At 35.4% G+C, this 12,522-nt stretch overlaps 1 protein-coding gene across 2 annotated transcripts; it reads left to right on the top strand.

Annotated features, from left to right (window-relative positions):
* The first annotated feature begins 4,310 nt into the window (after positions 1 to 4,310).
* LOC142639262 (putative plastidic glucose transporter 1) lies at positions 4,311 to 11,835 on the top strand. 2 transcript variants are annotated; one of them, XM_075813423.1, is made up of 12 exons: positions 4,314 to 4,557; positions 4,648 to 4,771; positions 5,138 to 5,338; positions 7,726 to 7,825; positions 8,301 to 8,413; positions 8,866 to 8,959; positions 9,045 to 9,201; positions 9,400 to 9,546; positions 9,643 to 9,716; positions 10,031 to 10,119; positions 10,887 to 11,001; positions 11,229 to 11,835. In XM_075813423.1, exons 1-12 carry the CDS (start codon positions 4,371 to 4,373, stop codon positions 11,424 to 11,426), a joined length of 1,599 nt encoding a protein of 532 aa, XP_075669538.1. In that variant the 5' UTR covers positions 4,314 to 4,370; the 3' UTR covers positions 11,427 to 11,835. The 2 variants fall into 2 exon arrangements, with proteins under 2 accessions (XP_075669539.1, XP_075669538.1); XM_075813424.1 differs by lacking the exon at positions 10,031 to 10,119 and having other exon boundaries at positions 4,311 to 4,557.
* The last annotated feature ends 687 nt before the right edge of the window (positions 11,836 to 12,522 follow it).

Raw genomic sequence — 12,522 nt, 5'->3', positions numbered from 1 at the left:
TGACAAGTACAAAGTTACCATTAATTATATTTAATACCCCTATATAAATATAGTTGCACTCTAGGCCTTATCTATAAATTCTATCCCAAGTCTTTATTATACATGCAACCCCTTCATAAAATATTCGTAGTAACACAAAGTCATGAATGTAGACTACCACTTTGTAAATTACTACATCTTATCCTTGAGTACCCGGTTTAATCCTCTAAGTTATTCATCATATATTTATGAAATCCAATTTCAGAAATATATACTCTAGTAACTATTTACTAAAGTAGTTAGGCTTAATATTCTAAATAACAAACCCATTAAACTTATCTCAAGGGAATATTTTGTATCTCCGTTATGAGACTATGAATTTCATCTTGAAAATATATGTTCCATCAACACTAAATGTAGTTGCCTAACATACTAAGGTTTTTATCGTTTCTTTAAACCTCACTTCTGATATATCAAAGCAACCTACACCTCATGATCAGATCCATTATTCTCTCAGGATTAAGAGTTCATGTAAATATAAGTCGTGAGTTTATTATTCATTTGACAGTCGTTAAGAGAATAATAAATCTCACACCAGTCCAGTTCAATATGTTTTAACTCTTAAAATATATCAACATATCAACTAGAAATCTCTATTTCCATGATTAAGACAAATCATCTTAGTTGATATGTTATAGTCTTCGCAGATGAAATGCCTAATTTCATCACCGACTACGAACTAAAATTCTGAATTTACAAAGAACTTGTGATTTATATATTCTGTAACTTTTCACATAAATCACATACTATGCATCTCATGAACTATATGATAATGTCCCAATATTCATGTTACCATTATTTTAGATAATAGCAAAACAACTTTATTAAACACAACGTTAATTCATACATAATGTCATACATAATAACATACATAGCATCATACAATAGGATTTAAGGACACACATCCTAACAACAAGGAGATTCAAGATTAAAGTTTCTACTAGCTAAAGGGGTTGTTTAAGCCTAGAGAACCCCACCTGGCTGCCCATCTCGCGTTGGACAGTGTAGGCTATCGTGTCATTCACTCGACACAATTAAGAAGTCTTGATCTAGGCCCTTGTTGGATTCGAGGAAACACGAGATGAGTCTGACTAAGGGAACCCTAGTTTTGAGGTAATATCCGGTGTCTTTAAGGTATTGGCAGTTGTATACCCAGTTGACATCGTGGTGGGTAAGATTCACTCCCATTTTTTGGTTAAGGGCATCAACGCTACCTAGTATCCTAAACAAATTTGGGGAACATTGGGTCAGACAAAGTCTATAGGCAATTAAAAAGTCCCTAGTCACCCTTCCCATAAGGATTTGCATTCCCCCTTCTATAAAGCTATCATCGGGATCACCACAACCCATTTTGGCCTTAAAGCATGCCAATCTCCTAGAAGGCAATGCTTTATGGTAACCCTAGGTGGTATATTATATATGGTCTTAAAAGCTTCTATGCCCTCAGGAGTATCTACCAGACTAGCAAACCTACCCATCTGAGATTAGGAGGGAAAGAATTGCTACGAAAAGAATATGTCCAGGAAGAATAGGAACCTAAAGTCAGAGTATGAGCTAAATGGTACTTACAGAGAGGTATGAAAGGAGCACCTCGGACCGCTTCTTTGAAGGTCTGAAGCTTCAAGTAATGAAGGAAATGGACCCCTCACTTCCTTTATATAGGAAGGTACAAGAAGAGGGAAATTTCCCACTTGAATTCCCATGAAGAATCTCCACCATAGGATTCTCATCATACCGTAGAATGTGCAGGACAAAGCGCCATGTGAAGCAATTAATGGGGCGTCGCGGATGTCGAAGTGTCAGGAGCGTATTCAGAGCAGGTGAAAAGACGTTGTCACGTGGGAACGTTCACTGAGTGTGTGAAGTTGGACAACAAAAATCAAACCCCACTTTCTTCAGGAGAGAAGAAAATGTGAAGTTTTGAGGGGCTATTGTGAGGGTAAAATGAGCCAATCAAGAGTGTTGGGTCATGGGCCATGGGCCATGCACGAGAACCTATAGGAACCCGAGGATGGCCAAAAGGTTTAACAAGTATTGAGGTCAATAGGCCGAGGAGAAGGAAAAATGATAGTGAGCTGGTGGTGTCTCCCGAGGAGCTAGGCTTCCTTGGGAAGGTATTATGGAAGGTTGGAATCCGGATGCTTAGAGGATACTGTGCAAGAAGCAACCATACTTCTAAAGATAAGGTTCAGGGAAAGGAGTCAACAATAACCTAGGAATATCTGAGAATAAGGCTGCTACCGCCACAGTAAATATTCTGCATATAACCAACTGGCCGCATTTGTATGGAAATGACCCCTGAGTAAGGATATCTCAGTTCACAGCTACTCACAAAGCTTCCAGGAGGTCTCTGATGGGACAAGCATCCAAAAGATCGCCTATATGATCAACAAGTGGAAGGCTGGGATTGAAGAAAGTAGAACTATATAAGGAAAAGGCCCCCATGAGAAAGGGGACATGTAATTAGAGAGGGAAGAAAAAGAGAAAAAGAGAAAAGGAACATCTTGTATTGAAACAACTTGAGTAAATATAAGAACACTTCTTCCTCAGACATGACTGAGGAAAGCTTACTTTAAATATTGTGTTTATCTTCCTAGCTTGAATCTGAACAGTTAGGGCTCATACTTGATTTACTGAGCTATGCTCTTATCTAACCCATTCTCTTACAAATATATTGTGTTAGGCTTGTTGGGCCATCTTCCACTATTAGTGAATAGGAGGTCAAATTCTAGCTCTTACAATAACTATCTCGGTTTCATATTTATATAGATATAGAATTTTTTTAAGTCTTTTCTTTGACCCCTTTTGTGAGGAGGCACCCCTTTTCTTGAAGTTACAGGGCTATTTTGCCGAGTTCCTTAGAGAGAGTTGTCTTTCGCCCCTAGGTATTCTTTATCTACCCACCTGTGTTGTCTTTCGGGTATAGGTACCCTTTTGTTGAAGGTCGTTCGAGCTTTTCCTGGGAGTATGGCATGGGTTACTTGATAATCCAATAATAATAAATGACATCCTTTGTATAACTACTTATTTAAAAAAGGGAAATGTTAACGAATTCTCTTAAAGCAGTGGCTAACAATCTATTTTTAAAATGTTTTTATAGGGAAAAAAAAGTAATCAATATTTTGACAGTCTTTTCCATTTTCCTTAAAAGTGGAGTCAAAATTTTTCTAAAATGGATTGTTAACTATTACCCTAAGGACATCTGTTAACATGACTATTTGAAAAATACTAATAAATATTATATTAAATAAATAAGGTGAAAATACAATATATATATATATATATATATATGTGTGTGTGTGTGTGTGTGTGTGTGTGTGTGTGTGTGTCAAGGGCAATTTGCAAAAACACCCCATAAAATTTTGATTCTTCCTTATAACTCCGTAATATTTTTATATCTGCTTAATTCACTCTAAGAGCTAATTTTTATGAAAATCGCTATATTCATAATATTTTTACAACAAATTTTAAATGACAAATTTTTATTATTTTTAATTTTAATTTATAAATGAAATTATTTTTTTATCCACTAATGACAATAACAATTAGCCACATGTTATTAAAGGAAAAAAAAATCAAGAAAATAGTTATTAATGTGGTAAATCTTACTAACTAATGTGGTCGCATAATTTCTTTTGTCCAAGGTAATTCTCATAAGTTAATGATAATGGTTAATTTTTCAAATACGAAAACTTCAAATAATTATAAGAAAGAAAGATTTGATTGAAACCAGTTGATGTTTTTGCAATTGACTCAAATCATTTGAGATGGATTATTTTTTGGTCGACAAATAAGGATTTGGTACGGTGGTAGCTTCACAAATATAAATGCTTATAGGGGTGTAGGGGTAAAGGTCGAACTTCAAGTTTTCAAAAAGTAATTTTTCACACATATACTTTTAGATTATACTAAAATAAAAATTCTATCTCATATTATAAAAAAAAAAAAAAAAGTTTGTTGTATTCGGAGAGAACCAACGTGGCAAATTCCGTATAATCATCTTATTCATCCAGAACAAAAAACCAACCGGGCCCGCGCACTTATCCGACCGCACTGTATCGTACAAGTGGAATTTCTACAACTTTCTTCTTTTCTTTCTTTCTTTGGTCAAAGACTCAAAGTTTGTTTTTTTTTTTTTGGATAATTCTAGCCAATGTGAAAGTGGAACCTCATCGGCAAATACATCCAACGGCCATAAAGTAAAGTTACGACGTGGACCACGTGAGTCCCTCCCACGTGGATACTGATGATCATTTCCAACTCCCATGAAAAAAAAAACACACTTACACGCGACACAGCGTCTCTCTCTCTCTCTCTCTCTCTCTGTTCCGATGTGGGTAAATACCGTTCATTACCAACCGGTTGGTCCGGTTCCGGCGATCGTAACCAGTCTCCGAAACCCGAATCTCCTCGTTTCTTTTCCGAAACCAAAAACGTTTCGTTTTCTTAGGCTTGTTAAGTTCAAAGCTTCGGCGGCAAAGAAGCAGCAGTTTACTAAGTTAGAAACTCGGAAGCCAGGTCATCCACTCTCAATTTTTACGAATTATGAATTATAAGAATAATCATTTTTGTGTTACACTGAAACATTAGTATTTGATATTGTTGCAGAGAGTGAAAACTTCACTGTGAGCGAAAAGAATGGTGATGAAGTTGCTGATTATGGATGGTTACCTGCTTTTCCTCACGTCTTGATTGCTTCTATGTCCAATTTCCTATTTGGGTATCATATTGGGTCAGTCTTTCTTTCTCTCTATCTTATTACCATTTTGGTAAATGATATATTACCCTTGTGAGTTGTGACTGTGAAATGGACTAACATGAAATTTTTTACTAGTATTATTTTCTTTGTAATGTGTCTGAATTTGTCTTGTGAGATAATGAAATACTCAACTTTGGCAATATTAATTAAGCTTCTGGGTCATGGCTGCTTAAGATTTGGATACATAATTGGGTTCAAGTGACTTCGATTGAATGTTTGCGCTTTGTAACGTTTTGGGCTTTCTATTAATGCAAAAGTTTGATGGTTCATTTCAAAAATGAGTAATTGACTATTTTGATTATTTGGGTTGCTCTTATAGTTTATAAACTATTCTTGCAGAGTAATGAATGGTCCTATTGTTTCTATTGCACGAGAACTTGGTTTTGAAGGAAACTCAATACTCGAGGGACTTGTGGTTAGCATTTTTATTGTTGGTGCATTTATTGGAAGCATAAGCTCTGGCTCATTGGTTGATAGACTTGGTTGTCGGCGTACGTTCCAAATTGACACAATTCCCTTGATTCTTGGCGCTATATTAAGGTAATACTTGCTTAGTATCTCAGGTAGAACATAACTAGCTGAATTAGTTTTCTAGATAAAGCTATATCTGAAACAGCGTAGTCAAAGGCAATTGGCAAAGTTAAGGTGCCAAGTCTTTGTATCACAAGAGGTATGGGGTATCAAAAAAGGCGCTCACCCAAGTGAAGCAAGGTGCCAAACTCTATATAATGAACTCAAATCATATGTATCTAATACTCATTAGGCACAGTTTGAATTTTTCTAACTGGTAGGAGGCTCTACTAATTAATCTATGAATAGATTTTACAACAATCTAATATGCAGTGTTGTTAAAAGTGCGCTTAAGCTCAAAGCTCGAAGCCCCAAGACTCCAACGCTTTTTGCCTCAAAAGCTAAGCTCATTCAAAGAAGCATGCTTTAGGCGCTCTTTTTCAAAAAGCTCAAAGCGCGCTTTTTGGAGCTTTTTTATATTTTTCAAAAAAAAAAAAAACAAAATTGAATTAAAGCTATAGGATCTTGACATTATTGATATAAACCATTGATTTTGTATATTTTTAGTGCAAATTACTTATCAAAAAAATATATTTTGAGTATAACTTATCCTAAAACCCAACCCGCAACCTCCCAGATCTTCTCTATTTTTATTTTTTCTCCTTGAAATAGTAACCCACCTAGCTCCTTGGTACCAATTACCATGTTGCAATGTCCTTATATTCTTAGCTCATTCATGGAAAAAAAAAAAAAACATATGATATAATATATGTGGTAATTGTTTAGTTACTTTAATGGTTGATTTTGAACATAGCAAACTAATTCTTCCAGAGTTATAGGCATTAAATGATAAAATTATGAACTAATATTACTAATTAGTCCTAGGGCATTATAGATATAGGAGATTTAAGAACGGATATTGCATGGAAGTACTAATATCTAGCTTACCCAAAAAAAACAAAATGACTTGACTTGCATTTTTTGTGTTAAAATTGCAAAAGTAGGGCATATCTAAATGTTATATGAATTATATAAAAAGTTTTACTTCAATTTGTATGACAATTTGATCATTTGATTGTTGCATTTCTCATTAATAATAATTTTTAAATTTTTTAAATTATTTTTAAAAAATGTGTGCTTCACTTCAATCAGGTGCACTTGCGCTTTGCGCTTTGCGCCTAGGCTCCAAGAGCCCTTTGCGCTTAAGTGCGCCCCTCGCTTTTACCAACACTGCCAATATGAAAAAATTTGAAAAAACAGAAGAGAAAAATGTATCAAAGATAAAATATTATATGATTGAAATTCAAAGAAAGAAAGAAAAAAAGATTCTAAATTGATGTGGAAAGAAAGAAAGTTGAGAGAAGAAAAAAGGGAAACAAGAGAAAGAGACACCCAGTAACTTGAATTAAAGTATAGAACTACCCTTTTTTGCCAATTTACAAAACTGCTATTTTCCCCCTTCTTGGCTGAATTTCATTGATGCTCTCGCCTCAAGTACCTTGTAGTCTGTTTAAGGTGCTCAAGCAATCGCCTAAGCTCTAAAAGTGGTGTGCCCGCTTCAAGCAGTTCAAAGGCAACTTAGTGGTGCCTTGCCCTGCCCTAGGCAACTGCCCAGCTTGCCTTTTGGCTACACTGATTTTAGTATGAGAAGTTGATTTTTTCTTGGAGCATAATGCATTCTGGTCAATTTTTGTAGTGGACTTTTATGCGTTCAATTTTGAACTCATACTCCTGATCATTGACCATATGCCGTTAGAAATGTTCTATAAATGGCCCTTAGGGTCTGATACTTAACATCATTGCTCATGAAGCATAAATTTGTGTGGGATGTAATATTGTTTATCTTAGTCTTTGCTAACCTCTTCACTCGAATTATATTCTTTTCAACCTGCTGTTTCTCTTGTTATCTCATTTTCTCAAAAAGTATCCAGGTGAATTCACCATATTAGTTGTACTTTTATGTGGTTCATCATCTGTCAACACCAACCTTCCATTACAAATGTTCCAAAATATATTTGCTCTTCAATTGTGGAGGATGACATTCATTGCAATCATATTGTACAATGTATAACTTTATACTATTACACCCAAGTGTGCTGTGCACTTGACTTCATTTCCCAATTTTTTTTTAATATTTGGGCTGATGTAACAATCAACTGAAACTATTTTGTTCTTCCACATAGATTCAAACAAAAACATGCATGAACATTCAGGTTTGATAAAGCACGTAGACAAAGGTACACATATGCTTTGTTTCCATGTTTAAATGTAATAGAAATGGAATGGTCCGTGTTCAACACCGAATACATGTTGATGCACAGCACTTGCTTTCTGTCCACCAATGATAGCTCCTTTGATCTTGGGTTTTATGTGTTTTAATAAGTATTTTATCTATGACCCCTTTGCATTTGTAACAGTGCACAAGCTCACTCCTTGGATGAAGTACTTTTGGGGAGATTTCTTGTTGGCCTTGGTATAGGTGTGAACACGGTTCTTGTTCCAATTTATATATCTGAGGTATTGTTGGTATCCATTATGCTGTATTTACAAAGTTCATTTCTTTCAAACACTGAGCTTCAAGTGACTGTTGATCTTTATGCTAGTTATAATGGGTGGCCATTTAAAATGAGACCATTGGAGAAGGGAGCTTAGAAATTTCAGATTTTTCTCTCTATATGCTCTTTCTCATTATTGGGAAACTGACCATAAGGACATGGTTGGAAAGACAGAGAAAGTGACTGGAACTCACCAAAATACTGGAAAAGTGAGCTCCGGGGTTTCTGTATCATATGTGTTGACAATGCCTTTTGAACCAACCGTTGTGAAGGGTTGTTCAGAAGGTTTAATTTTAATCTTTATAAGGTTTACACATGAATTTTGAGCTTATTTCTGTACTTGCCACATATATGATAGTTGTGGAGTCAAGGAATTCCAAATAGCATGCATATTTGTTCCTTTTACTGCCTTTTCTTTTGACTGTATTTTGTTGTAGGTTTCCCCAACGAAATATAGAGGATCACTGGGAACGTTGTGTCAGATTGGCACCTGTCTTGGCATTATTACATCACTTTGTCTGGGAATTCCCTCTGACAATGATCCACATTGGTAAGGTTCTCATCCATTTTGTTTTTAGGAATTTCGTATTCCACTTGTTATCTCTTACCTACATATGTAGGCATTTTTATTTTCTGACTGAGTAAAAAAATCTCATGTCATCTAAAAGATGAGCGTATTTAAAGGATAACACAGGGGCTTTGGGAAAGTAGGTCAGGAATTGCTAGGATTTTTCAGACCTTGTACATATAATTGTGAATCCATACGCCAGTCTTATGTTTATCAGTTTATCATGTAGGTGAATGTTGTTTTATGCGCTAGTTATTTCTTTCCCTGTTATTCAGGAGTTTCCTTTTATTTTACATTGGTTTGGATATGAATGTAAATTTAAGCTGAAAGTAATAATGATTTCTATTGAAGAGCTGGAAGACTGACTCTTTAAAGCATAAATATTTTATCTTCATGGAACTGTTGGATAAACTTCAACAAATTATGTCTTTCAGGTGGAGGACAATACTCTACATTGCAAGTATCCCTGGATTTATCGTTATGATTGGTATGCAGTTTGCTGTAGACAGCCCCCGCTGGCTTTGTAAAGTAGGACTCTTTCATTAAATTTTTCCTGATCTTTTGTTATTTCTCAGTGTGCTTTTCTCAACACTGTCTCTTGTTTTTTGTGAAGGCTGGGAGATTGGATGATGCTAAAGCAGTTGTCAATAACCTTTGGGGAGCATCTGAAGTTGGAAAGGCAATTGAAGAATTTCAGACAGTCAGCAAGAATGATGGAAGTGATTTGAACAGCAGATGGCTTGAACTCCTAGAAGAGCCACACTCTAGAGGTTGTACAAAGGTGGTTTTTGGACATAAAGGAATTTCAATGTTAAGCATAAACTTGGCCCTTTTTTCCGTTTAAAATAGAGGGTGAAGTTGTGAAAATATAATGTTTAAGTAGTTGGGATACAGTCTAGCTTGGTAACACACTTAATGTGTTAAATGAATCCTCATTAACAGACACTGATCTTCTCGTATGGTTGCAGTTGCATTCCTTGGAGGCACTCTTTTTGTACTTCAACAGTTTGCCGGTATAAATGGGGTTCTTTATTTTTCATCATTGACCTTTCAAGATGTTGGAGTTACAAGTGGTGCTTTAGCAAGCTTGGTTGTTGGACTTACCAACCTTGCAGGTTTGAGATCTGATCTGCATCAATATGTTTCTGCATTAGAATAAGTTTCTAAGTAGAACAACTTCTCATTCCTTTTCAATTGGTTGTCATCTTTAGGTGCACTTTGTGCTTTGTACTTAATGGATAAGCAAGGAAGACAAAAGCTCTTGATAGGAAGCTACTTAGGAATGGTAAGCTTTTAAAATGCTTATAAAAGAAATTAAGCTAATGTTGGGGGCAAAAAAAAAACCAATATCATTGTACACACATGTGCAAGTGCATGTGTGTGAGAGAGAGAGAGAGAGAGAGAGAGAGAGAGAAGGTTATTTTACATCTTTGAGAGATGAGAAAGGTTCTTTGTTTTGTTGAGGTCTGGAAATTGCATACACAGACATCCATGTTGTTATCCTTAGTTATGTCAAAATGATCAATTTTCCTAAATGTATTTTTTTTTTCTTCCATATGGATTAATATACCTTTTTTCAAATTCATTGTTTACATGCAGGCAGTTTCGATGTTTCTTGTAGTCTATGCAATCAGTTTTCCTTTAGATGAACAACTCAGTCACAACTTATCAATACTAGGAACTGTACTGTAAGTATTTGCTCACTTCGCAAAAATTAACTTATGTTTGGAAAATGGGGCGAGAACAACAACAACAAAAGAAAAAGGCTTTGGGCGCGTAAAAGTTAAAACTACTGTTTTTAAGACAATAGTTGCCCCACTCAAAAGAGAGTTTGCTATCAGATTCCTAGCAAATTGTCTCTAGGATACAACAAATCTTGAAATTTAAAAGAGCAATTCTGGAGAATTCCAGAATTTCCTTGTATATGTGTTATTTTATATGAATCATATAAATAGACAATAAAGAGACACCAATGAGAATGCACCATTGAAAGGTAGCCATTGAAAAGACAACCTTCAAAATACTGTTAAAACTGTTACCAGTCATTAGAAACAATCAACTATCACTTAAGACATGCTTTTTTGCACAATTTTTCAAAACCCTGAAGCCTCAAACAATTTCTCTAGGCACTTCTTATGCCTCTAAGAGAGGATTCCTAGTAATGCTCCATCACAAATTAACTTTTCTCTTCTTCCTTCCAGTAAGCATTCTCAGCTTTGCTTGGAAGGGGAAGAAAAAGGCAGGTTTCAATGAGCATGGCCACAAATGAATCATAGTATCCTTCTTGGAAAATGTAGGATGATGCCTTTGTTCCTGAGGATGATGTATAGTTGTATACCTTCATAGACTACTTAGGTCAAATTGGAGAAGTAACTGAATGTTTTGTTTCATCTAAAAAGTACTATGCACTATATTGGAATACGTTGATTCTATTTGCCTTTGCACATTCTTCAAGGTACATTTTTACCTTTGCAATTGGAGCTGGCCCAGTAACAGGTCTCATTATACCAGAGCTCAGCAGCACCAGGATGCGTGGAAAGATAATGGGATTCAGTTTCACAGCTCATTGGGTACGTATTACAATAATTGTTGTCCATGATTTTTCTTTCTAGAAGGATTTTCCCAGATCCTAATCCAACACTTCTTCAGCAGTTAATTTTTGATTCATGCTACTTGTGTTTTAAAATGTTGCTAGGTTCATTTTGTATTATACTTTATCTGCATCATGATGCTACTACTGAAATCACCTTAAAGTTTGAGTGATTTTATCATGTCTGATGTCTTTATAATTATTCAGGTTTGCAATTTCTTGGTGGGGCTTTTTTTCCTTGACTTAGTTGAGAAATTTGGAGTTTCTCCAGTTTATGCTAGCTTTGGCGTAGTTTCCTTGGTGGCAGCAATATTTGCCAATTACTTCATTGTTGAAACTAAAGGGCGCTCTCTTGAGGAAATAGAAATGTCACTGAATCCTAATATCCAGGCCAGAGACAAGTGACCACATTCTTATCCGAAAGGTAAGTGTCATGCTCAACTGCAGAGATGGTTTTGCTTCACAGAACACTGGTATTTTGTGGTGAAGATTTTCAGCTGGCAATCCTCCATGTTGCAGTCTCTAGACTGCGTGTAAGCAAATTTCGATTTTTTTTTTTTTGTTGGTATCAGTCTCTAGACTAGTGAATGGTAGAATTTTTTTTTTTTTTTTTTTTTTTTATGGGGATCCCAGTTTCATTGTTGTTCTTCACAACCTGATGTCTCCAGCACTAGCAGTGATGCCACTCCCAAGAACCTTTTGCTAACGCATCAAAAAGTTAAGAACAAGACAGTCTGATCCCTAGCAAATTTTCTTCTCCTCTTGGATTTTTAATTCATGGCATGGCCTCAAATTCAATAGACTACACATTCTTTCAATCCGCTCACTTCAGCAAGGACTAACTTGGGCATGGAATGTCTCCTGTTCAGATCGCTAAAATGGTAAGAATAAAAAATAAAAAACTCTCAAGAGATATATGATTTCTGGCAAGATACGGGATTTTTTAATATCCCACCTAAAATGACATAATTATGACCTCCCGCTAATTGGTGTTGGTGCGGGGATTTAAATTTACCTTTTTATATAAGGTATTATTAGTATTACTCTAATTTCAATTGGATTAAATAATAAATATCCTTTAGGTCCCTTCTCCAAAAAAACAATATCCTTTTGGTCCCTTTTGTTTATTCGTAGCTTTAAATTGGACCTTATGGCGCTATATTTTCTTATGATTTTTTTTCCCCAAAATTGTTACAATGTAGCACGATAAAGGTTTACAATCTTTCTAGGTGAATTTTTTTCCCCTTTTAATGTTACATTCTCACTAGCAAATGTGGCTCTAGTAAGGACGTACCTTTTGCCGACATATACGGTTCTAAGAGCATTCCTATTAAGGATGGTAAATGCTAAAAGATGCTTTTTTTTAGCATTTATAACCCAAAAATCTACTCCATCAAAGATTGCATATATTAAAAAATTTACAATATTGCTACCGCACTATAGCAAACTGCTATCTTTTTTAAATATTTTTTCTCTCTCTTCAGACTCTCACTCTCACTCT

This window comes from Castanea sativa, chromosome 6, assembly GCF_040712315.1.
Source record: "Castanea sativa cultivar Marrone di Chiusa Pesio chromosome 6, ASM4071231v1".
Lineage (NCBI taxonomy): Eukaryota > Viridiplantae > Streptophyta > Magnoliopsida > Fagales > Fagaceae > Castanea > Castanea sativa.
The sequence above is the reverse complement of the archived record's forward strand: the minus strand, read 5'-3'. Positions and strand labels throughout refer to the sequence as shown.